The sequence below is a fragment of the Mytilus galloprovincialis genome, chromosome 11 (assembly GCF_965363235.1).
Source record: "Mytilus galloprovincialis chromosome 11, xbMytGall1.hap1.1, whole genome shotgun sequence".
In the NCBI taxonomy this organism is placed as follows: Eukaryota; Metazoa; Mollusca; class Bivalvia; order Mytilida; family Mytilidae; genus Mytilus; species Mytilus galloprovincialis.
This window is the reverse complement of record NC_134848.1, coordinates 49087388-49115030: the sequence shown is the minus strand read 5'-3', so window position 1 is coordinate 49115030 and position 27643 is coordinate 49087388. Positions and strand designations below refer to the sequence as shown.

General features: G+C 32.3%; 1 protein-coding gene across 1 annotated transcript in view; it reads right to left on the bottom strand.

Annotated features, from left to right (window-relative positions):
• LOC143050788 (uncharacterized) overlaps positions 1-27643 on the bottom strand; it is a 76320-nt gene that overhangs the window by 42474 nt on the left and 6203 nt on the right. Inside the window, exons 4-22 of the mRNA XM_076223902.1 lie at positions 26758-26874; positions 26002-26115; positions 24078-24185; positions 23177-23284; positions 22445-22552; positions 21065-21172; positions 19985-20092; positions 19142-19249; positions 18796-18903; positions 17733-17840; positions 15672-15779; positions 14873-14980; positions 14494-14607; positions 12302-12409; positions 11660-11773; positions 10739-10855; positions 9005-9100; positions 6811-6915; positions 6202-6303 (exon numbers count right to left, since the gene is read on the bottom strand). Coding sequence (XP_076080017.1) covers positions 6202-6303; positions 6811-6915; positions 9005-9100; positions 10739-10855; positions 11660-11773; positions 12302-12409; positions 14494-14607; positions 14873-14980; positions 15672-15779; positions 17733-17840; positions 18796-18903; positions 19142-19249; positions 19985-20092; positions 21065-21172; positions 22445-22552; positions 23177-23284; positions 24078-24185; positions 26002-26115; positions 26758-26764 — 1957 coding nt within the window. The 5' untranslated portion in view covers positions 26765-26874. The remainder of the gene's footprint in view (positions 1-6201; positions 6304-6810; positions 6916-9004; positions 9101-10738; positions 10856-11659; positions 11774-12301; positions 12410-14493; positions 14608-14872; positions 14981-15671; positions 15780-17732; positions 17841-18795; positions 18904-19141; positions 19250-19984; positions 20093-21064; positions 21173-22444; positions 22553-23176; positions 23285-24077; positions 24186-26001; positions 26116-26757; positions 26875-27643) is intronic.

Sequence of the window (27643 nt, the reverse complement as noted above, 5' to 3'; positions counted from 1 at the left end):
AGAAAGGTTTATTATATTTTGACGCTTTTTTGTGTAAAATATACCATGCTGGCAATTTTGTATTTTTGTGATTTTTCTCAGTTTTAAGAACAAAATGCATATTATTTCAACTTTTTTGTTATAAATGATTTAAAAAAAGGCATATCTAAGAAATTTGAAAAGACCAAAATGATATGGGATGTACATGATTTTTATATCCCTCACCCATTTTTTCAAAATCAGCAATCAGCATGTAAAACGGGGGGGGGGGGGTATAAAGTTACACTGTAAAACATTTGGCTCATACATTTTAAAGTAAAGTATTGAGTTTGTCCGGCTTGAACATAAGCCTTTAAGAAGCTGTCAAAAGATTCCAAGACCCCCTTAACATAAATATCAACAATTTGAGTTATGACTGATGACGTTTTCTCTAAATTTGATATAATCTGTCCCAAACGTAGTACAACCCACTGTAGAAATTTTAATATAAAGCGCAAGTGAATTTTTTTCTTTTTCTTTTGTTCTGTTATAGACATGCAAAACAACATTCCTATGTTCTCGGGCCAGTTAGGGATGAACGACAGTCGGTAAAATCGAATTAAGATAAAATGAATCGTTTGGAACTAAACTTAACGACAAACGAGAAGAAGAAAAATAGATAAAGATTCGTACGGAGGATGCTGAACTTTGCATACCATACAATCAAAACAAACATGTATTTGTAAAGCTTTTGTTTTTGTGCAAAATAATGTTTTTTTTTTAATTAAGGGTATAAACATGCAGCGAAAGTAGAAAACATTGTCAATTACATATCAGGAAATGTGGTATGATTGTTTATAAGACAAGATTTTAGCAACTATATGTTATCGTATGGCATTTTACAACGAGCAAAACTCACCCAACATATCAAGCTGTAAAAAAAGACTTTGAAAATGTTAAACAATTAAAACCAGAAAACCAACAACCATCTGTTTATATTTAAAAAAAAAAAAAACAACAATCGAACCACAAGTACAATTTACTGAAAATAACAACCCCTGGAATACAGGATCCTTAATTGATAAATGGACGTTTATACATTTTAGGAAATACATATGTTTGTCATGTTTGTTTGGGAACTTGTAGTTTTTGACATTTCTGTTGTGATTATCATGAGTACTTCCTTTCAGTATATACCATTTTAGTAAAACAATGCAATTCATGTCGTGTAAAGTTTTACGCTAAAACTGATTAATGCTATATTTAAGATTATCAAGCATGTCAAACTTTTATTTTACTTTTACAAGACTATGACATCTATTCGATGTACAACTTTAGTCGCATAATTCAAATACAAATGCAACATTTAAGGAGTAATTGATGATAACATATACGTGTATGAAAGTGAAACAAAGCTGTTTTAAAGTCCTGATTTTCGACCAAATCCTTACGTGTGCCAGTCAAAACTAGGTCAAAATTATAGATTCGTGTATAAGTATCATTTTTACTTCATCCAAAAGTATGCATCGGACAAATAGCTAACAAGGTCTCAAAACTAAATATTCAAGATCGATAATCCGTATGTTTTTAAAAGAAGTAACGCATAATGTTGACATATGCATCCTGTGCCCCATGAAAAAAAAATATGTTTTATTGTATTTAAAAATGTCCAATTAAAAGAACCGTTGATTATTTTCGAATAAATACGCTGGAATGTATTTTAAAAGCAAAATTACCTTTCCTCATTCAAGTCTTTATATAGATGGTGATTCCTTCAACTAATGGCGTTTTATTTCTTATTTACAGTAAAGCTGGGAATAAGGGCCATATAATCGAACTTATTCGTTGTAAATGTATTTACAAATATTTATCTCCGAAGAAGTAAAGCAAGTTTCTTCAAAAGTTTCTTGTATTTTTTTGTGTGTATATTTTTTATGATCCTGGTTAATATCTAGCGTTTATACGATTTGACATAAACGTCATATTTAATTTTTGTATATGTATCCGTAGGGTTACTCTTAAATATCGTTATGATTCGACATAAAATGTATAGTCAAACATTTCAGTTCTGTTGGATATGGTTTAAAACTGCTAAAACATGTTAGTTGACTCATTGTTAACGTATTGTATAAATCAGATACGTACATTAATAGAAGTAACTATGATGTCAACTAAATGATCGTTATTTATACCACTGGGTCGATGTCACTGCTAGTGGACGTTTCGTCCCAGAGTTTATCACAGGCCCATTAGTCATAACTACGGTGTTGTCATGAATATCAATTATATGGTCATTTTCATAAATTTACTGTTACAAAACGTCGATTTTTTTTTTAAAACTAGGGATTTTCTTATCCCAGAAATAGATTACCTTAGCCGAATTTGATCCAATTTTTTGGAATATTCGGTCCTCAATGCTCTTCAACTTTATACCTATTTAGCTTCATAACTATTTTAATCTGAGTGTAACTGATGAGTCTTATGTAGACGAAACGCGCGTTTGTCGTACAAAATTATAATCATGGTACCTTTGATAACTATTATGAATAGCATCACAGTGACCGTAATTGTTTTCAAATGTAGGCTAACAGAAGTTTCGGAAAACCAAAATCGTCAAATCGTTGATGACTCAAATACATTTATTGAAAACACAGACAATAAATAGGAGAGAAAAAAGGTGAGCGCTATTTTGGGCAAAGTTTACTTAAGATAAAGTTAATCTTTTATGTCCAGTGTGGTCATATATTTGTTAGCCTTGTTGCGTTGATGTTTTGTATATACCTGGCTTTCAACATGTTTGGTCTTGGACGTTCTTGATGAGGGTAAATCAAGAAAAGCGCTTTAAAAGGACACCATAAATAAAGTGTTATTCTTCAACAGTTTTTTTTAATAGTTGTTATCGTCTATAAACAATCAAATAATCAGCAGTGCTAACCACGTGATATTATTGTGAAGTATCAATATGTCATTGAAAAAAAATATATATTATTAAAAGAGTAACTTTCGATTGACGTTGGCTATTTTGAAATACAAAAAATATATTTGATATTTGCAATCTTTATTTGTTATATACATTGTACTGTATACTATTGTCAACTCTTCTGATATCACTACAGTCTGTTATTTGTTCACACACTTGTCTTTAATTCTTACTGAAAGAGAATACAAATCAATGAAAATATGACCAATGCATCTAAAAATTCCAACCAACAATACAACAAAATGTTGACATTAGGTATTTATCTCAAATAAAATGACATACTTGTCTTTAACTCTAAAAAAGGAAACAAATCAATGATTTATGAACAATGCATCTACAAATTTCAACCAACAATATATCCCCGTTCACTTCGTCTGATTTTGGTTGAGCTTTGATAATATAAAATGAATGATTATGCATCGATTTTCGTTACAGTTATATTATTTTGATGTATGTTTTGTGGACACAAACTCGCGTTTAGACTACAAAATTGTAATTCTTCTATCTTTCATGAGTTCATTTCTTATGAATCTTGCTTTAAGTCATTGTGTGGTCTATCTAATTATTTTAACGGGTCTTTTAGTTGAGTGTACCTGCATTTCGGTTACATTATTTATAAATTAGATACATCGATTATTGGAATTTCTGGTTGATGTAAAAATCTAAAGAAGATCCTTATAATTTACACAAGAATTTTCGTTGCATGTGCATCAGGTAATATATTAAAATTTATCTATAGCTCATCACTTTACTTACGCGACAATCTACTCCACCAAACCCAGCTGGACATTGACATTGCCATTGCCCTCCAATAACCTGGCAGGTACCACCATTCATACATGGCATTGAATCACAAATATTCACTAAAACAACATGAATACAAATGATACATGTTCTGACGGTAAATAAATTGTAAATCATTATGATTCTGTTATAAAAGATCCTTGACGTAGTACTTACATGACTTAATATGGTGTTTATTTATGTTGGTTCTTGTTTTAGGATGAAACAACGATTTGTCTACAGAGATAAACCATTGATTAAGACAACATGTTTTAAATTTTAAACTGACACATGATAAAAAATGGTTGATGTTATATATAGTGCAAAACTTATAAGAGGATTATTTATATATAAATATGGAATGTTGTTTTCATGATCAAAATTGCCTTGACAAAAACGATATAAAAATAATATCACAAACGAGAGTTCTAAGTAACACGAACCCCACCAAAAACTGTGGGTTAATTTCAGATGCTCCGGAATGGTAAGAAAAAAACATACTTTGCTACTCATAAACAAGGTTTGATATAAGGAAATGCATTGAGTGATTCACATTTTGTACTGTAGAAATAAAACAAGTGGTTTCGATATTGATCCCACCGTTGTATATCTTTGCTTTTGTTATATTTTTCTTAAACCAGCCTGCACTAGCACAAAGTGTATGTATTACCTATTCCTATATTTGGCCTGTAGTTGATAACAGAATACACAAGAGAAATGAGTGTCTATAGGTTTAATTTTAAGAAAATAAGTACTGATTTAGAAGATGGTGTTATTATAATTATTATATATATAATGTGCTCTAACTTTTAATTCGTAGAAAAAGGTGTAAGGTTTTTGTGACGCACCAACTGTTAAAATAGTATTAATCAAAACCCTAGTCCCTTCGGCAAAGGAATTAGAGCATGTGACATAACACGATGATCATACTTTCGGAACATACTATTATATTTATGACGGTGACAATATTTGCTTGATATCAGGAAACAATCTTACGCCTTATTTAGATATAATAATTTTTTTCAATTAGTGCGCAATATGTTAAACCTGCATGAAACCTTTGAAATCTTGTAAATTCAAAGGAATGTTTCAATGTTATGGAAAGTCCACAAAGATTGTTTAATAAAATTCCTCGCTAGAAACTTAACTGAAATTAGTTCGTTTCGTTAAATACATTATGTTTCGTAATCTAATAAAAGCGGACGTGAACATGGCTTAAATGTCATTTAGACTACGTTTTGTGTTCGACAACATGTAGTTGTGTTCTTCCGATTCCGTCTAAATAACCAAACATGGCAAAACGAACTAACAGATAATTTTACAAACATTATGTAAATTGAATACTGTTTTATTGAATAATTTGAAAAATAGTTTTGAATTCATATAGTTGATACAATGGGATGTATTTCACAAATCAATATTTTAAGGTAGATATCATGTAAGAATTAATTCAGTTGATACAGGCAAATGTATTTTATAAATCGATGTTTCGAGGTAATTTATGTATACAAGTAAATGTTCTGGTACCGAACAGAAAACCCTGGCCGTTTTTGGCACAACATTTTTGAATTTTTGGTCCTCGATGCGGTTCAACTTTGTACTTGTTTTGGCTTTTGTATTTGAGCGTCACTAGTAAGTCTTGTGTGGACAAAAGGCACTTTCTGACGTATTAAATTTTAAACCTGGTGCCTTTTGTTAGCTATAATTCGTGTGTTTCTTTGTCAATAGTGTTCTCCTACTTATTTGTATTGTAGTCCTGTAAGGTTGTGTTGTCATTTTAATGTTATATTTAGCATGGCCATAAAAGAGGGAAGTTTCGCATGCCAAAAAAACAGGTTCAACCCACCATTTTTTTCTTTAAAAAATGTCCAGTACCAAGTTAGGAATATGGTCATTGTTATATTATATTTCGTTTCTGTGTGTGTTACATTTTAACGTTGTGTTTCTTTTGTGTCGTTTGTTTCCTCTTATGTTTGAGTGTGAATTCACATTATTATAAGACGCGTCACGGTACTTTTCTATCCCAAATTTATGGATTTAGTTTTGATGTTATATTTGTTATTCTCATCGGATTTTGTCTAATGCTTAGTTCGTTTCTGTGTGTGTTACATTTTAATTTTGTGTCGTCATTCTCTTATATTTAAGGCGTTTCCCTCGGTTTTGGTTTGTGACCCGGATTTGTGTTTTTTTCTATCGATTTATGAGTGTTGAACATCGGTATACTACTGTTGCCTATACGTATGCATAGTTGACACAGTTGTGCTCTATTTCTAAACAGAAAACGGACTTTCAAGTTTCTCATGGATATTATATGTAAACAAAAAGGCCCCCATTACATGAAAACCGTTTGACATGCTTGGGACTACAAATCATACTTTTTTTACATGTATTATAAAAAATCTGTTAATTTATTTGATCTTTAAGTCTCTAGTCTAAATAGTGTTTCTAATAACTATAATATATTGCTTATGTATACCTACTTTCACACATAGTTCCTATAAAACCAGCAGCACAGTTACATGTTCCCATGATACATGTCCCACCATTTTCACAAGTTACACCAGTACACAAATCAACAGGATCTGTATGAAAAATTTATGTATATGATATGGTTTGAATAGTAATAGTTATGTCATACATTTTTGTCATAATAAAAAGTTACTAAGACATATGACAATGCAGAAATGTCTCTAATCGTAACACGTTATATCTATTCCTAAAAAATATGTATATTATTTCAAATAACAGGCGTATAATCAACATATTGCTTATGTATACTTTCACACCTAGTTCCAGTAAAAACGTCCGCATATTTACATGTGCCTCCGACATATATTCCGCCGTGTAAACAAGTTACACCAGTACATATATCTACATGGTCTGTTTACAAAATATATGCATATGATATGGTTTGATTGGTAATAGTTATGTCATACATTGTTGTCATAGTAATCTGGGGGGAGAAGTTGCTCAGAAATATAATTTAGAAAACTATCTGATCGTAGCATTTGATATATATTCCTTATACTTTTGGTATTCTATTTCAATTTAAATGCCAATAACTACTGTATATGCTTATGTATACCTACCTTCACACATATTTCCAGAAAAATCAGGAGGACAGATACACATTCCATCGACACATGTCCCGCCGTTGGAGCAAATTACATTTTCACACGGGTCAATTAAAGGATCTGTATGCAAAATATATCTTTATATGTTTATACTCATAATACTTGAGGAACAATGGTTTGTCATTGTAATACAAGAACAAATTGCTAGCACATATCATAATTCACAAGTTCATTTGTTGTGCATCAGGTAGAACCAATTTTGATAAAACCAGAAATATACAACCAACTTCTATTCTATACATTCATATACACAATCGTTTGATAGAAAGTACATAGTATTTTAATATGTTACTTTATCTAATTCAAAGTCCTGTCAATTTTGTTTTTATTTTAGTGTGGTCTCGTCTTTATATTAACATTAAATACTTATAAAATGTCAAGTGGAGGAGTTATCAATAAAATAAGAAACTGATACTCAAAATGAATACTCAGTAGTTCGAGACAGGATGGAAACTATCAATTCTAATTGTTATGATACAGCCAGACATTGTTTGAATTGAATTTTACAAATATGGTGTAAGTGAAGTCATAACCTGTTGTTATATTAATGATTAATGTGTCATTTTCACAAGGATATGACCACCTGTATAAGTCGTACTTGTATCATTGATTCCCTGTTAACTGATGCAATCAACAAAAAAACTTATAGCTGATTTTTTAACTGCCAAGGATCTATAATAACCTAAACGGTTGTAGAGCAACATAACCAAATACGAAATAAACGATAGCTAGATCCATCTTTGTTCAAACTTTCCTAAGGTAGATTAAACCTTAGTTTCTAACAATTTCAAAAGTTATCAAAACAAACCAGTTTAAGAAAGGTTTGTTATAAATAAGGTCAGTACCCAAGTTCGGTGATGGTTATACCCTCGGCTACTCATAGTGTATCAGCAGATGTATTGAATCGGTGATGTAAAAAGGAAAACAACACAGGATAAATTGAATACATTGAAATGATTTTCTAGATTTACCAACAACAAATGGAAGTTTTTCACGACCTTGACTGGCTATACAGTCCTTTGATGATCGGCTTGATTTCAACCTTCATTAGCCTGCATGTTAAATACTACATTAATCTCAAAGAAGAGTTGAACACAGGGTTAATGTAGAGACAAATGATACGAGGAGCGGGTATTATCATGAACTACCCGTAAAAGAGGGGCGAACGAAAAGTGTGGGGATATATCAGAAGGGACATTTAAACTCATAGATCGAAAATGAACTGACAACACCATGGCTAAAAAAAACTAGACACATAATAATCCACAGACCACATGATAACAATCTAAAGACTAACCATCACGAATAATGTTCAAATTGCCTAATATAATAGAATGGTTAAACTAAAATGGAGATATGAGCGTCACTAATGAGCATTTTGTAGACGAAACGTGTGTAAGGCGTAATAAAAAAAATAATCCTAGTATCTATGATGATTGTATTTGAAGTATTGTTTTGTTATTAGTGTATGTGTCAAACCTCTTTATAAGTACAAGTACAATGTAACCTACTCACCAGTACACCATTGTACCAGTAGTAAATAGAGTATGTGTTAAATAGAGAATGCTGCATGGCAAAATCCGAAGCACATGCCGTATCATTCCGAGATACAAATATCAGCCCGATGGATGATATAGGTCGAGGGCGACGTCACATGCCATACAATGACGTCATTTATTAGTCATTCAATAAACGACGTCACGCCACAATGACCGTTTAATGTGGGACCCATTTAAGAAAAATACTTCATTAATATATCGTCGAGATTTTATTTGAATTATATACAGAAAACATGGACATCCGAGTAAGGATGTGATATAAGGTACATGTGCGATACATGGATGTGATAAAGGATCCGCGTCAAACTTGAGTGATACGGGTTAAACAGCAAGCTATTTATCAAGTATTTAAAACTACTGTGTTTACTACTTAATATATGATAAACCTCGTTATAAGTACAGTGTAACCTGCTTAATCCGACACCTGATCATTCCAACGTCATACTTTAATCGACACATGTACATGGTCCCAATGTATGCCTATCCCTGCAGAAAAAACCCTGAGTATTCCGACACACTGATTAATCGGACATTTCTTTCTGGTCTCCCAGTGTGTAACACAGGTAACACTGTATATGTATATTACTTACCCTCACACGTTGATCCGGTAACATTTGGTGGACAAACACACATTCCGTTTTCACATGTTCCATTCATACAATCAATGGTATTGCATGGATCCTCAACTATTTAAATACAATTAAACAAGATGTTTATACGTCTATATACACAGGTGTATTCATTTTTATTGAATCAGGTGTACATGTGTACTATATTATATAGGTAATGATATAAAATAATTAGATAAACGTATCATGACTAACTCAGTTTACTTTTTTTTCTCAACAAATTTATGTTTTATGTATAACATGTATATCAAACGTGAAATAGCAAAAAAATGCTTGTTTGTTTTAAAGGCATTTCTGGCACTTTTAGATAAACAACGTTAATGTGACATTGCATATACATGATTTTTTAAATGACTATCGTTACCATTGTTTTGATTATATAACGCCATCTTCACACCAAATGCACTGTTTACAATTACTTCCATGTTATGCACACTTTAAATACCTGTACATTTAAATTGTTAGCATCAGAAAGCAACATGATCCCGCTATTTGGTTGTTTCTTTCATAGCAATAATTAAAATATTTCTGTATTTTTATATCAAAGAGGGGCGAAAAGTACCAAACTCATAGATCGAAAGTAAACTGATAAACAAGAGTACACAATACACAACATAGAAAACTATCAGTGGTATCAATTAGGCGTAGCCCAATACATACTATTTTTATTTTCTATTTCTTTTTCTTTTTTTGTTGGTGTTGGTGGTAAGGGTAATGTACATTGGCTAAATTTGATTATGAACAGTAATCCAGAGGGTAAGTTAAATCAAATATTTGATTTCTTGAAAATATTTCCGAATTTTATTAAACAAAAAATGTGTTTATAATGTAATTAGAGACAATGATTTTTCCAACTATCATGAATGGATCTCCATGTATTGATTTGGAGAAGTTTGATAGTTCTTAAAAAATGTCACAATTACGTTTGCTAAAAAACTCAACTGTAGGCTTTCGAAAATTATTGTTTGATTGGTTGTTTGTTGATAAACAGTCAGCTGCAATTAAACTCATATTGTTCAGAAAGAACACATTTACAATTAAATAATATTAGTGGGCCCTAAAATTAATGCCGTCCAATATAAAGAAGTATATGGATAAATATTTGACCATCCAGCAAAACTGTCCGCGTCTTTGGCAAGGGTTTTAAAGACGATCGGACGAAGACTTGATTAGATTATATCTATCTAATCTAAGCCCTAATTACGCGTGGAGTGATTTCGGAAATGAATAGTCTGGACAGGTTACAACTGTAAAAATATTGTCGATGGCATGATTAAATCAATATCTGTTTTAAACTGCATGTGATCATTTGACTTTTATCAATGGGATCACAAGTGATTTTAGTTTAGAGTACACTACACCATATCGAGTTTATCTCAAGTGAACATGGCCTTCATATACTAACATACAACTACTGTAAATATTTATAGGAAAAGTCGATTATCAGGAGTTAAGAAAGTATCATGAGTCAATCTACAATTATAATCCACTATCATAATACGTGGGCTTTTGAGTTACATGATCAGATATAGCATTGTATGACAATAATGGACATTACACGACAGTTGCGTCAGCAGAATACAAGTACTGGCATTTCTTCAATGAATTACGTTCCGTTTTATATAAACCTGTTTCGGAACACGATGAACATTTATTTAATATAATGTTTATGTAACACGTCTTAATATGACTTACTTTGGCATTCATCACCAGTAAAATTGTCAGGGCACCAGCAAACTTTGTTCCACTTTCCATCATGATAACATGTTCCATTGTTTAGACATGGATTTGGATCACACGGGTTCAACAAGACTGATTATAAAATAATACATATATACTAAGCCTATATATAGGCAGCCGTATGCCAACATGAACATGATGAATATTCGTTTTTCAAGATATAGCGTCAAATGACTTCATCGCAAATTTGACAGTTTGGACAACGACCAACTCTCGCAAACATGTTTAACCTCATCAAATTATGAAGGTACATGCCCGACGTAGGCAGCAAGTAACATTTGGTGGTTGCTGTTTGTTGCTTTATATAATATACATTTATCGTTTATTGTTTTGTATATACATCAAGCAATTAGTTTTCTGGTTTACATTATTTTACAGTTGTCCTTCTGTGTATTTCATAGCTTGTTGTGTGGTGTACTAGCTCATTAATGAAGGCCATATAGGTACATGCAGTTGATTGTTTCTTTGGTTGGGAGTTGTATACCATACATGTAGATTGCTGTATAACTAGCTGTATAGAATATATTTGGTGGAAGGATTCTATTTATCTTGATAAAACAGTAGACAACTTTTGTTTTAGTTTTTAAAACTACATGCCTGTATATCTATGTCTCCCTCAAGGATTAAGGCTAAGTTTTCGATTTTCAATTATGATTTGTTTTATTTGTTTGTTTGACTACAATCAACGCTTACATCTTGGCATCCTTTCATTTGAATTGTGTATATCCGTTAGGTGGATCAAAAACCAATATTTGATCGTAAAAAGTGTACAAAAAGAACATATAATCAATAAAGAACACATCAATAGTTTAGGAAAAAGTGGAATCTGTAATATGAGTAGAACGATGCCTTTCTGTTAATCAGTATTAAACTTACTTTCACAGAAATCACCTGCAAACGGATGAACACAGATGCACTTAATTTCCCATAGGTTACGGTAGCAGGCTCCTCCATTTTGACAAGGATTTGAATCACATGGGTCGATAGCCGCTAAAAATATTATTGTGTAATTATTAAAAACATAACCATATACACAACGTCATTTTAATGTTTAATTGATAATATATATATATTGTATCCTGTTTATCAAGGCTTAAGACATTAAAACCTCTTTCCAACTACAGTTCAAACCTAAAAGGGACAAGCAGCACTGATACATTAGGCGCATCGGAACATGATGTGTGAAGACATAGAACGAGTTTTGTTTCGTCAGAAGCTTTTAATAAAAAACACATGCTCTTCAAAGCAATGATAATCAGATGTTAACAAAAATAAAGAGAACAACTGTGCCTTACTATGAAACAACAATCTAATAATAGAGAAACGGGATTTAAAAAAAAAAATACTTTATAATCTTAACGTTGTGATGTAGAATACCTAAGTAGGTAAAACATTTTTTAGATGATATATTCAGTGTTACGAGAATCTCTTGTTAGTTTATTATAATTTGTACCGTTGTTAAATGCAATAAGCTTTAGGTGTTTATCTTATGCTCTAGTCATATACAAAATAACCTACTTTGACATCTCGGTCCACCGTAGCCTTTTGGACATTGACATTGGGCTTTTTCCCATAAGTCGAGTGTACATGTGCCGCCATTTTCGCATGGATTAGGATCACATGCGTCTGAAAATAAAAACAACAGTGATCAAATTATTGGCAAATACTGAACTTAAAATAAATCATCTGAATAATGCATTATAGTGATATAATTTTGTAGACATGTAGGAAGTTTTATGAATATTACAAAATGTTATTCCCCAAAAACTAGACCTATCATTTTACATAACAAGTTTGCATAGTAAATCTCCACGTGAGTACAGTTCTTCATACACTGTGATAACTAAAACAATATGTATGACATTAGACAAATCGTTTCTTCAAATGAAAAGTTCAATCGATATGTTCGTGTAGATCTGCTTTCACTTACATTGTTGATTTACACATTTTTAAGAACAAAAAATTAAATGTTTCGAGTTTCTGTTGATGTTTTTGTGTCTGTAATGCTCTGATAAATATACAAAATGGAGATTAAAAATAAAACATTGATGACATCAATTTTTGTGTAATACTCTATTTTGTCCTCAGTTCAAAAATACAATTAACATGTGCTTCATTGCTAAATTCATCCGTAGTAAAGCTCGTCTTAAATTTCTGTCATATTGAAGCAAAAATATATACATCGTCCATCCCGTTACGCGTATCTGTAATTAAATTTCAAAACCAATAAACAAATGAAAAGATGGTACTACTGACCGATGCCCCGTTTATTTGCAACAAAAAGTGTAATTGAATGTAAATGTAAATAATACTGTTATGCTTAGTAGAACAATTGAAGATGCACTATTATTGAATATGTTCACGTACATGTGTAACAATTCAATTCTGAATATAATCCCGAAACCAAGTTGACTGAGGACAAAATTGTGTTTGTTTCATTGATAGTTACCCTAACTAATGACCTTTTGCATTTGTTTATTGCAAATTTGTAGTTTTGTTTTCCTTTCCTACATGTCAAAAACCTCTAATTTGTACTTCAATCGAACAAAATAAAACTCATCCTTACTTAAAGAACTATAAATGTACACATTTATTTTTGTACCTATTTACTACGAAATCAATTAGCCTGTCCACCTTCGTAGATATTTCAGGTGCAAAGTGTAATAATTCGAAAATATTGAATACCCAAGTAAAAGCTCAAAAACCGTTTAGTTTCCACATAAGAATGAAATATCGTATGGACAATCGCTTCTTTTTATGATAATGTTATAGTATTGTAATCATTACAACTGGACGTTAGGCAAATAATTATCATACAATATAAATGTGCTTTTTATAACTTATCACTTCTATCATGATGGGCATTTTCAATCAAACGCTTCTAAGGCGATTTAAAAAAATTGTTGAGTTTGACTGTCCCTCTGGTATCGTTTGTTCCTCTTTCATTGATCACACATGTTTCAATTCAGATATCTCTTTTATTTCAAATATGGGGGTTTGGTTTTTGATTAATTACTGCACTAACTATCTGTCATAATCTGTACATTTTCTGTTCATACATTTTGAAACAGCCTCGGTGGTCTTGTTTTGACCTGTTTGCCTCGAGTGCAGGAGGTTGTGGGTTTGACACTCGGCCAGGTCGAACTAAAGACTTTAAAATTGGTTATTGCTGCTTCTCCGCTGAGTCGCGGCATTAAGGAGTAAGAACAAAGACTGGTTGGCTTGGAGTCAGAATAATGTGTTCGGGTAAAGTGACATGTCTTCCTGTGGACTTGTGAGCTAGCACGTATATTATCCGACTCAGAGTGTTGGTCTAGTACAAAACAGGATAAAAAGTCATATAACATTAAGATGTTCTTTCTGAATATGCATATACATTTGCCTCTGGACGTTAAGCAGCCATCCATCACATCAACATCATCCTACATTTTGATATCATATGGATATAAATCACGTATAACAAGGTTGAGCTCATTTTTACACCAAATGCAAGGTGAAACATTTTTTAAAACTTATGATCCACAGATTGTCTGTTGAAAAACAATTAAAATCGTTCTTTGATCTATAATTGTTTACTCTTACTATGTATACAACACGAAGCAGATTAGTTTACAACTGTAATACTGTTATAAAACGCGTAATGTTCTAACAAAACATTATATTTAATCTTTCACTAGCAGTTCTCAATCATAAGTCATATTTGTACTTACTGTCACAGTTTGGTCCTCCATAGTTCAATGGACATGAACAAGTGTAACCAGTTGTTGTAGGTGTACAAGTACCACCATGTTTACAAGGGTGGGAATCGCAAGGATTCGTCTGGTCTATTCATAAATCAGAAAATAATGAAATGTAATCAAAAGTAATAGGTATTTACTATCATGTATGTACCTTTGAGTTTAATTAAAGTACTGACTAAAACAATTGTCGTACTTGTAAGGTCAAAAGCAGAAGAATTATTTAGACCCCATATTATTTTTGTTAATAACGATTACAATATTACAAGGTTCTAAACTTATATTAGAAATATGTGGTCAACCTACGACATTGGAATTCCAAGGATAATAATGACTTTTTAATACTACTTACCGCAGTTATATCCTGAATAACCTGGTTGGCATGAGCAAGTATAGCTTCCAGTACTAGTGGGATAACACGTTCCATGTGCACAAGGAGTATTACTACATGGGTCTTGATCTAAATAGTACACTATGTGTTCAATGAATGAAAAATGAGAATGGTTTGGGAACAAATGTGTAAATATGGTACATAAGATATAATAGGTAGTTATGGAGAACTAATTTCTAAATAAAAAAACTTTCATGGAGTGCGTATAATTAGGAAATTGCAAGTTCGTGATTTTGCCATGTTTAACATATAAGACTAGGAAAAATGTAAGTTGATGAACATTTAAATTCGTGTTTTTTCTGTACAGATAAAATCCACGATAGTAGATATCCAATGAACGAAAATGAATATACAGTTCTTCTTCGTGTACTTCGTGTACTTACAGCAGTTATTTCCTTAATAATAATATTGATAGGAACAAGTGTAGCTGCCAGCTCTACTTGTATACCATACCATGTTCCATCTACACATGGTGGCTGCATTGGTTTTGATACATTAGATTCATTATATGCTCCATTACTTCCAATAGTGAACAGTTTGGGAAATCAATACGTTTAGAAAACTGTAAAAACCAGGTACAATTTCTAAAATATGCCAGTAAGGAGAACCACTATCTTAAATAACAGATTTCATGGAGTCCTTAACACTTGGAAATTTCAGTTTCGTAGTTTTGCCATGATGTGCACATAATCCACATAATCCATGACATTTGATACCCTTCGAACAGAAATGAATAAACAATACTATATCATCAACTTACCGCAGTTATTTCCTGAATAACCTGTTTGACATGAACAAGTGTAGCTACCAGTACTGGTGGGATAACAAGTTCCATGATCACATGGATGGTGGCTGCATGGGTCTTGATCTAACAAATACATAATTTGTTACCTTCTTGTCTATCATTTTTACTAGTGTGTTATGTCTGTTTGTGTTTGTTGATACATATGACGATGCTCTGTACTTGTGCATCCCGTGATTGTTCTATGATAACTGATGTATTTGTGTTTTTTTATTTATGCTAATGTGCTTTGTCTATATAGATAGACGAATATGTGGTATGAGAGCCAATGAGACAACTCTCTATCCAAGCCATAATTAAGAATAGTAAACCCTTATAGGCCAAGATACAGTCTTCATTACGGAGCATATGATCACACCGAACAGAAAGCTATAAAGGGCCTTTTGGGGTTTCCTTGTTACATATGACGTGGATCTGTACTTATACATCTTGTAATTAGGTAATTGTGCTAAATATTTGTATTATTGTCTTTCATTTTTGCTTATGTGCTTTGTTTAAATGCCTTCTGGTGTTTCTTTGTTACATATTTGTTTGTTTTTATAGTAATTAATGGTATAACACAATGGTGAATGCTGTTCACTTGTTTTTGAAATTTTTACCTATATTGTCTGTTTGGTTTGTTCACATATCGTTGTCAATATAATCGAATTCGATGCGACTGTTCAAGTGAGAGGTTTAGCTAGCTATAAAATCAGGTTCAATCCACAATGTTGTTCATACGAAAATGTCTGTATCAAGTCATGAGTATGACAGTTGTTATCCATTCGTTTGATGTATTTGAATTTTGATTTTGCCAACTGAGTATGAACTTTCCGTTTTGAATTTTACTCGTGATACTGAATTTTTTGGATTTTATTTTTTTCTATAATTGGAAATAAAGAATGTTTTGAGAAATCGATACATTAAGAAAACTGTTTCGATAGAATTGTTAGAATATGTCTATAGGGAAAATCAATTTTGAAAATAACAACTTTATAGAGTGTGTAATGCTTGCCATCTCGTAATTTTGTCGTGACCAGCTACATTATTTATGTATGTGCCTATCCCAAGTCAGGGGCCTGTAATTCAGTGGTTGTCATTTGTTTATGTGTTAAATATTTGTTTTTCGTTCATTTTTTTATATAAATAAGTCCGCAGTTTTCTCGTTTTAATTGTTTTATATTGTCATATCGGGGCCTTTTATAGCTGACTATGCGGTATGGGCTTTGCTCACTGTATAAATCCTGTATAATCTGATAAATAGGTGTATAAAGCAGAAATTATTAGTTTGCATTTGCAAAGGAAAAGTGAATAAACTAAAATACCGAAATCAAAACGTAGAATTCGTACGTAAATGGCAAAATCAAACACATCAAAGGAAAGGCTAACAATTGTCATATTCCTGACTTCAAGAGACAATAGTTAACTGATGTTCTAATTTACTGTACATTATGTAAAAGTTCATTAATTTGTGGGAACTAAGACAAGGAAACAACTAACCAACTATCCTTACAAAACAATTTAATTTGGGTTTGGTTCATCGTTTCTCCCCTTCACTGTATAAATCCTGTATAATCTGATAAATAGGTGTATAAAGCAGACATTATTAGTTTGCATTTGCAAAGGAAAAGTGAATAAACTAAAATACCGAACTCAAAACGTAGAATTCGTACGTAAATGGCAAAATCAAACACATCAAAGGAAAGGCTAACAATTGTCATATTCCTGACTTCAAGCGACAATAATTAACTGATGTTCTTATTTAGTGTACATTAGGTATCGTTCATTAATTTGTGGGAACTAAGACAAGGAAACAACTAACCAACTATCCTTACAAAACAATTTAATTTGGGTTTGGTTCATCGTTTCTCCCCTTTAGAAATTTATCGTTTACAAAGATGGTTACTTTCGTTCACTGCATACATTTCTGTGCCTTTTTTATATATCAGTTTGCTCAGGTGAAAATAACACTCAAAACGAGGTTATTTTATATGTTGATATGTGCACATAAATAAAAAAAAATTGTGATCGACAACTTACCACAGTGTGTTCCAGAATAACCAGTATGACAAGAACAGGTATAATCGCCATTACCATTATTGTAGCAAGTTCCATGTACACATGGATTTACGCTGCATGGGTTTTTATCTAACAATGAAAGATGTATTCTATTTACAAATCATTGATACTTGTTTTGTACAATAATATTACCAGCGATATCCAATACAATTATGTTTGCTATGCATCTTTCTTGTTATAAAAAAGACACACACCACATTGTTTTATTTACAGAAATGTTTTAAATATAACAATTCATATTGCACGCTTAATTGAATCCTTCTATGAGCAATTTGTTTTATAAATGAGTCTTTTTTTTCTGATTCGAAAATTATGCACACTTCTATATCTTTTGTTAATCTAAATTGATTTGCAATGTTAATTAAATAGAGACAACATATATATGGAAGTCATTTAGGAGAGGCGCAAGATACCAGAGGGACATTCAAACTCATTATAAGTCAAAAGACATTAGACCAACGAACAAACAATAGTTCACAAAACACGACAAAGAAAACTTAGGATCGAGCAAAAAGAACCTCAACAATAACAAGATAATCAGTTTGAAAAAAAATGGACAACACCATGGTCAAAACGAAAATTCCACAACACTACAGAGAAAACAACACGGATTAATAAAAAAAACCTCCAAAGATAGCTGTCATGTAGAGTACTCAGGAACGGTAAGTAGTTCCTGTTTTTTTACGTGACAGACCTCATACTGCTAGTTATAATTACACACTTGATTCTAAGGCTCATTCTTGGTATCTCAAATGCGAGTAAAAGAGATAAGAATTTAACTTATGACAGCTAATATATAACTTGACTCGGAAAACCCAATACTTTCTACCCACTCAGTATCACGAGTGTACCGTCTAAAAAAAATTTGTTCAACTTTTTCCCCTTTCATCAATTTACCTTTTTAAACTAGGTTCAGAAGTTAGAATGGCTACGTCCCAATATACCTGTATGACTCAAATATATCAAACATTGAATAATTGTTTACACTTAAAATACTCATTAAAAACATATTAGGACAACTTACCACAATTTGTTCCCGAATAACCAATATGGCATGTACATGTGTAACCGTCATTACCACTGGTGGTGCAAGTCCCGTGTTCGCATGGATTTACGCTGCATGGGTTTGTATCTAACAACGGATAATATATTTCATTTACAAAATATTGGTATTTGTAATGTGAAATTATTGCGACCATTAATATCTTACGCAATCATGTTTGTTATGCATCGTTTCTACTAGTAAAACAAAATGCACACACCACATTTTGCACGTTTAACATTAAAATGATTAGATGAAAAAGTACAACTGATTTCCAATCATAAACACTTAAAATGTCAGCTACAAGCAACGCTTAAGATCAACTTACCACAATTTGTTCCCGAATAACCAATATGGCATGTACATGTGTAACCGTCATTACCACTGGTGGTGCAAGTCCCGTGTTGACATGGATTGTTGCTGCATGGGTTTTGATCTAAAAACGTATGATGTATACTCTATTTACAAATCATCGGTACTTGTTTCGTGAAGTAATTGCTACCATCGATATCTTATATAATCATGTTTGATATGCATCTGTCTTACTCGTAATACAAATAACACACACCCAATTGTTTTCTTATGGAGCTGATGCATATAAAAGTTTTCTACCTGGCAGGCTTAACAACAAAGAGATAACATGACAAAAACCATACGATTTAAAATCATTAATACTTAAGGTATCAACCACAAAAAAATGATTTTGCAATTTGATAATAATCTTTTTGTTTAGAATTTTCTTGGGGGCTCGTTTTTTTTTTATCTTAATATTTTTCTTTTAATTTACAATAAGAGTAACACACACATTTTTAATACCGACTATCATTTGTGTTCCATTTGAATCTGATATTTGTCATCGCTTTAATTACTAACTACAATATTGATTGATACATTAAGATTTGCAACTGTTGTTCGTACGTAGCTGCGGTGTTTCAGATATGACATTTCAATAAGGCACGTTAACATTGAAAGCTTCAGAAGAAAGACAAATAGATTGCACGTCAGCATTGGTCAACACTTTACAGTTTCTTTTTTATACAACTAAATGTGTTATAAACTGCAAATTTACAAACGGAGTGACTAATCCAGCTATTCAGTAGTACTTCTATGATGAATTGTCTTTGTTAATTAGTCAACAAATATTATTACCATTGTAATCAATATTACTTACCACAGTTTGTCCCTAAATATCCGGTGTAGCAAGAACAAGTATAACCACTTCCGGTGTTTTTACAAGATCCATGTGCACAAGGACTAGAGCTGCAATAATCATAGCTATCTGTAATGAAAACAAATCACATATAGTAGACGATACCAACATTACTACATGTGTAATGTATAGTTATATAAGTTCATTTAAAATTCAAATAAAGAAAATATGAACCACCCGCGGACCGCAACAATTTAAAAGAGGTAGATTTGTTTATTTATTAACCAAAGCTAATACTTGCAGACACTACATTGTTTCCAGGTGTCTTACAATCCAGACCAGAAAAAAACATTCAAAACAAAACAGTTATTGTATTGGGCAGAAAACGCTAATGAAAACAGATAAGCTATAAATAATTTTCAATGCGTGCTACGTGTCTCTCTCTAAATGAATTGCAGATATTCGACTCTTAAAATAAAAGATGTGAAATAATAATTTCTCTTTATATTTTAAGAATGTTATTTTGAAAGATGATTCCTCAGTTGTATATTGTACTGTTTAAAAAATCCCTGCATCAAAATGAGTTGTAATCTACTTACATTAATCCATGATCGGCTATAAAAGGCCTTGACATGATACATGTAAAATAATTCAAGCAATAAAACGAACGGCCTAATGTATAACAATCAATTAATGAGTGGGGAAATGACATATATAAATCAACGACAACCACATATCTACAGGATCCTTGCTTTTAACAGACACAAAAGAATGGAGCGGGGTTGGTCATGTTTTCAGCGTTCAACCTCCACTAACCTGGGATAGTGATATTTCAACACAACATAAGAACAACATGTTGTTGGACTGTTTGAAATTATCAGTATTTTGTCAACGACTTTAAACAACTACTGGTCACCTAACATGGAAGTAAGTATTGAGCATCGACCAACCAATAAAATAAGCTATAAACGACCCGGATGAATATGTGTAAAATGCGTACCTAAGATATGCCACTTATATAGATATTATAGCTTAATTTGACCTCTCCTTGTAACAAAAGACATTGCGGTAATACATTTCCTTGATATCTTCCAAACTCACCACAATCTGACCCTGAATATCCAGAATGACAAGAACAACTGTATCCACTGCCAGTGTTTGAACAAGATCCATGTGAACAAGGATTAGGGGTGCAGTAGTCATATGTATCTGTAATAAACAAGTGTACACTACTTTGTGGTTACTTTATTCTGTAAATGGTCATTGTACATATACATTTTTAACTTTTGGTCAAACGTGTTAGTCAAAGAAAATATTGTCGTTTGAATTGTTCCAATACAGAAATACAAACATTCTAAATAACGGCGTCCGTTTTATTTACGGGGGTGTTAAAGCAAATGTCTTATAAAGATAGATTGCCACTGTCCATGCGCTTATATAGCTGTTGCTGCCCTTTTGGGTCAAATGCTAAATGTGTGTCGTTCTTTAATAAATTGCATCTTTCTAGTTGCAATAACACAACATCGTGTGCTTTTCAATCTGGTTGGCCCACTAAGCTGACTCAATCTATTATATTCAATGTTTATTTTTCCTCGGCTTTCGTATGCACGAAGTATCAAATTCATAATTTATATATAACATTACACGATTTCGCTGAGAAGAGCAACAAAAACGTTAAAAACGTTATAACGAATTCAGAAAGAGTGGCGAAATATTCCAAAGGGACATTCAAACTTATGTGTCAAAAATAAACTGACAATGCCATGTGACTTACGTGCAAATGTAAACAATACTAACGATTAGAACATGTTGTAATTTTGTTTTTAAAAGATTTCGAAACTTTGTCATATATATCACTAGATGTACGTAAAGGAAACTATATTAAATCAAGTCAATCCAAACTAATAATTCTATTTTATGCTGATTCAAACTAAACGTTAAGAAAACATTAATGGGTGGCAATTGCGAATGGTGAACCAAATGGTCCCTAAAATTTTGGAGTCTGTTTGATTGAGCGGGCTATATATAAACGTAACAATGTACAGTCGGTTTTGGTGGGTTCAGTCAGGTGTCTAGTAATGGATTATTGACACACTCGCTGCGCTTTAAAGAAAAACTTGCAAAAGCTGCCAAGGGCCTTGCAGTTGAAAAGCTAAATTTATCCTCCTCTTTTATTTCTTCTCTTTCCTGTGCAATCTTATGTATGGCCTTTTTTTCCCAGTCAGTTTAATTTGCAGAACTTGTCTATTTTCTCGAGAAAATGAATTAACGTATCTAAAATATTACACAATTTTGCTGCAAAGACCACAAATAACGGGAAAAATTATAACGAGTGGTAACTGAATGCATGAATGTTCACAATAATATCCATTTAAATAGGTATTAGGTATTCTGTGAAATTAAAATTGATTCAGCAATTTCATTGTATATCACTACATTCATTATGAGTTTTTATTATGTAAATAATTCTCATATACTCACCACAAGATGACCCTGAATATCCGGAGTAACAAGAACACGTATATCCACTGCCAGTGTTTGTACATTGTCCATGTGAGCATGGATTAGGGGTGCAGTAGTCATATGTATCTGAAATACATGTGTACATTTAATTTTTGTTTTCTGGATAAGTCGCTGTAAAATTTAAACAGTGACTTTTTATCTTTTCGTCGAATGACCCAACAAATTTTCAAAACAATCACTTTTCTTAAATCGTATATGGTTAACACACAATCGTGGCCTAGATTTCTTCAATATTGCAATCCACACTTGATTAAGAGGAACATTTATTTAATTGCAGTGGATGCATAGATACGTATCAACGTCTTATCGCAATGATAACATTACATAAAATACCTTATACAGATGTTTGCTTACTCTGTGCTTTTAAAAAGCACCGCAAAGTTTATTTTGCAAGGGTAAATTTCTGTCTTTAACATATCCCCTTTCCTGACTAAACGAAACGCCCAATTATATCAACAACAAACAGTTCTACTAGACATTGGTACTGCCTTTAAGAAGAAAAAAAGGGTTCAATCTGAGAGGCGGAACAATATCGTTACATCACGTTATAACGAAATGTGATTGCATTTACGAATGTATACAATAACGATACGTTGCTAGATATTTTGTAAACTAATTTGGCAAATTTTGATTTATTATTGTATTTATGTTAAGTTACTATTATATGTAATCTAGTTCTCCTATACTCACCACAAGACGACCCTGAATATCCGGAATAACAAGAACAACTATAACCACTACCAGTGGTTGTACATGTTCCATGTGTACACGGATTTGGGTCGCAGTAGTTATATGTATCTAAAAAAAAAATATGTTCAATTAATTTTAGTTATATTGTAGTGTAAAAGTACATTCTAGAAATTAATGTCGACATCTCAGACTTAACTAACATGTGTTTTTCTATTTCGTATGGTTTGAACTCAAATGTGTGCAAAACAATCATTTTTGTTCGATCGAGTCAAAAATATGGTTGCCTAGACTTTTTCTATCCGACACTTCATACAGCCTTAAAGTGGTGACGTTTAATTGATTGTGTTGATACATAAAAACGCAGCAGTGTTCTATCAGAACAGAGACTTTCATCAACAACTTCACAGAGAGAGATGATTATCATGATTATGGAATATCGGTTTCATAGATGAAGTCGGATCAGTTCCAATTGTCGTAACCTTAATCCTGTCTTCTTTTCCCCGAATTAGACTTATATCCAGGTTTGTATTTACATGAGGAATACGACAGGTGCCACAGGTGGAGCAGGATCTGATTAACCTTTCGGGACACCTGATATTATCCTAGTGATTGTTGGGGTTCGTGCTGCCCAGTCATTAATTTGCCTTGCTGTATTTTGTGTACTGATGTATGTCTTTTTTTTCGTTTTTTATGGCATTGTCAGTTTAATTTCGTACTATGGTATCTTTTGCCTCTCTTTTACACTCGCTGAGTTTAAAAAAAAATCGACAGTAAAAAGATGTAGGATGCATTTTGGTTAAGGCATAAATTAACATTAATTTCAATTATTAATGAAATGTATTTTGTAAAAATGGATTCATCATCATTGTTATCTATTACAGTATTGATGTGCTATACTTACCACAAGATGACCCTGAATATCCGGAGTAACAAGAACAACTATAACCACTGCCAGAGTTTGTACATGTCCCATGTGAACAAGGATTAGGGGTACAGTAGTCATATGTATCTACAATAAAAATACCCACATGCATAATTTTGGTTATATGATTGGATTAAATAATATAATATAATACATTTCTACCTTTTGGAATTTATTAACCTTGACTTTTTAACGTTGCGTTGTTTAAAGTAAAGTTTATGGTATAGCAAATGAGTACCTGTACATCTCCAATTAAAAAAAGATCGTAAAACCCTTTCCATAGAGGGGCGCAATTTGATAGTTAGGGCTGACTAAGTATGCATTATCATCATCATCGTCTAGCAAGAATTGGGGCGTGTAATCCCATTTTCGATTGAAAGGGAGTAACTCCCTCTCAGCACTTACAATAAGCCACAATAAAGCCATGATTACCCACTAGTTTACCAATTTGACCTGAAACTGTCATTTTGATGAGAATAGTATTGATAAGAATGAATAGTAAAATATGTTGTTGTTTTCAGACTTATCCACTGCCGTTAATTCAGTGATGTTTAGAACATTTGCTTGCAGTCAATTAAGATCTGCATGTGTTTAGTACACAAAGGTCAATGTGGTCCGAGACCACAATTATTTCGTAGTGCATTTCTTTTATATAAATTAATAAAAATAAAAAAAATCCCACCTGCGCTTTCTCAAAGAAACTTTTACAGTGTGTTGTACTTTTTTTGGGACAAATTATATCAAAATTATAGAAGACTTCATCGCCTCAAACTCAAAATATGGACAATTTTATCTTTAGGGCGTCTTGAAATCTTTTGACAGCTTCCGAAGTGCTATTTTTCCACCTTTTTTACCTGGACTAAATCACTACTTTCCTTTAAAATTCTGGACCCAAACTTTCTTACAGTGTAATTTCACCCTTCTTCTTGCAATTTGAGGCATAAAACATGGAGAAATAAATTTGGGAGGGGTATAAAAATTAATGGCAAGTAACCCACTGTCAACGCTAGGGACTATATTTGTGAACAACGAAAATCAAGGGACGACAATGGTGGTCTCAGACCATGTGCATCATGTTATTTACATGTACACATCAAACAGAACTGAATTATCGGAGAAGCTACTGGACAGTAATGAATTGACTGGAAGCGAATTTTATAAACATTCCTGAATTTACTGCAGTGAATAAGTCTGCACTTGATTGATAAGACTAAATAAGACTGCATAATTTATTAGTTAGATTATTCAAATGATGCTAGGATCAACACGATATCAATTTCATTCACTAGAAGGTGTCTGTAGTTTGCAGAGCTTAATGTTTGTTCCCATCCGACAAATCTTCTTTACACCTGCAGACCAAAACATATCATGATCTGCATCTCGGTCGGGTATGTTTGCAAATATTACCAATAATATCAGTTGTTACTATGATCTTGTCCTGCAAATAAGTTAACTATCAATCGGGCAATGTATCTATGAAGTTTAATTAGTTATTAAAGGTACCAGGATTATAAGTTAATACGCCAGACGCGCGTTTCGTCTTCATAAGACTCATCAGCGACGCTCAAATCTAAATAGTTATAAAGCCAAACAAGTACATAGTTGAAGAGCATTTAGGACCAAAATTCCAAAAAGTTGTGCCAAATACGGCTAGTCGATTTCAGGAAAACAAATTTTATCTATTTCAGTACGTTATAAAGTATTTGTTTAAACGCTTTCACCCCATGTATCACAAAAAACTTCATGCATGTGTAGACTACAATATTGATTCAAATTCTTTTAAAATGGATTCCTCAAATTTGTTATATTCATAATCATAATTAATAATTTATAATCGTATATTACAATATGGACATGACTGTTGTGCATATTACTATATGACTTCAAGTTCTTCTGTACTCACCACAGTCTGATCCTAAATATCCGGAGTAACAAGAACAACTATAACCACTGCCAGTGCTTGTACAATATCCGTTCAAACAAGGATTAGGGGTACAATAGTCATATGCATATGTATCTGAAATAAAATGTCTTATATTGTGACTCATCCAACTGTTTTGAAAATAAACTTTACCGGTTTTTCCTTCAACATTTTTGTAATTTTGATAGAAAATGAAGGCTTACGGACTATCATAATGAACCATGCACTCTTGTTGAATTTGTGTTCCGAATAATAATAAATTACATGCAAATAACTTTAACTGTTTATTTTTTTTTTTCATTTCAAAAGATACTTCTTTTATACCAGGTAACTACATGTACTCTTTTCCGTGTAATTGCATGTATGTTGAACTCATTTAGACTAGCCATGCCAATGTTATTATTTGACACAGAAATGACAATCACTTCTTTTTAACTTGAGACAACAACAAAAACACACCTATCAATCTTATGCATTGCTAGATTTAACATAGGAAGCAATAAAACCACGAAACAATGGTGTTTTCCTTGTAAGATAAAAGAAAAAGTATTTTCCTACTCTGGTTAACCTTAAACAACAGAACCGAAAGATACCAAAAGGGTATTCAAGAATATAAATGGAAAATAAACTTACAAACCAGTGTAAAACAAAAAAGCAGTCAGGCCGACTATCAAATTATCAAACAATACATGACATTTAAAAATGTATGAATTAAATTGTTGCAAAATTAATACTTACTACACATTGAACCAGAATATCCGGTTGCACAATTGCAGATGTAGCTACTACCATCATATGTACACCATCCGTTTATGCAGTTAGTAATGCAGTAGTCATAATTATCATTTACTGAAACTAATATATAATCATTGGTATAAATTCAGCATACGTACATGTACCAACAATTACTATAGAAACATAATTTCCAAATATTATCCATGTTACTGCTTTTTTTTAAAGCCAATCAACCTCATATAACTCAGTTTTACTACCCCAACCTAAATACATAATGCTAGCGTTATAAAATAGTATTCATTTTTTTACATAAATAAGGCCGTTAGTTTTCTCGTTTGAATTGTTTTACATTGTCTTATCGGTGCCTTTTATAGCTGACTATGCGGTGTGGGCTTTGCTCATTGTTGAAGGCCGTACGGTGACCTATAGTTGTTAATGTCTGTGTCATTTTGGTCTTTTGTGGATAGTTGTCTCATTGGCAATCATACCACATCTTCTTTTTTATATTGGCAGACAATTTGTTGAACCTGATGGTCAGCAATTTTGAGCAGGACTGTGTTACGTGACGATAACATATTCCTGTGATTTCTTCGTCCTCACTAGACGACGAAACGTGTATTCTCGTCCGCAAGAGTACAAATGTAATATATTGGCAAGGAGTAAATAATCGTTTACGTTTCCAAAAGAAAGACTATGCGATAGTTTGCAATCGTTATTGTTGTTTTACTTTGATATGTAATACTGTTGCATTTGAAAAGGCTTATTAAAATAAACCACACCCACTGACCATACATTGAAATTAGAACACACTGACTGATCCAATATTTGTAAATTGATACAATATATATACTGTTTTCACGTGTTTGCTTTTAACCAATGATATTCATAG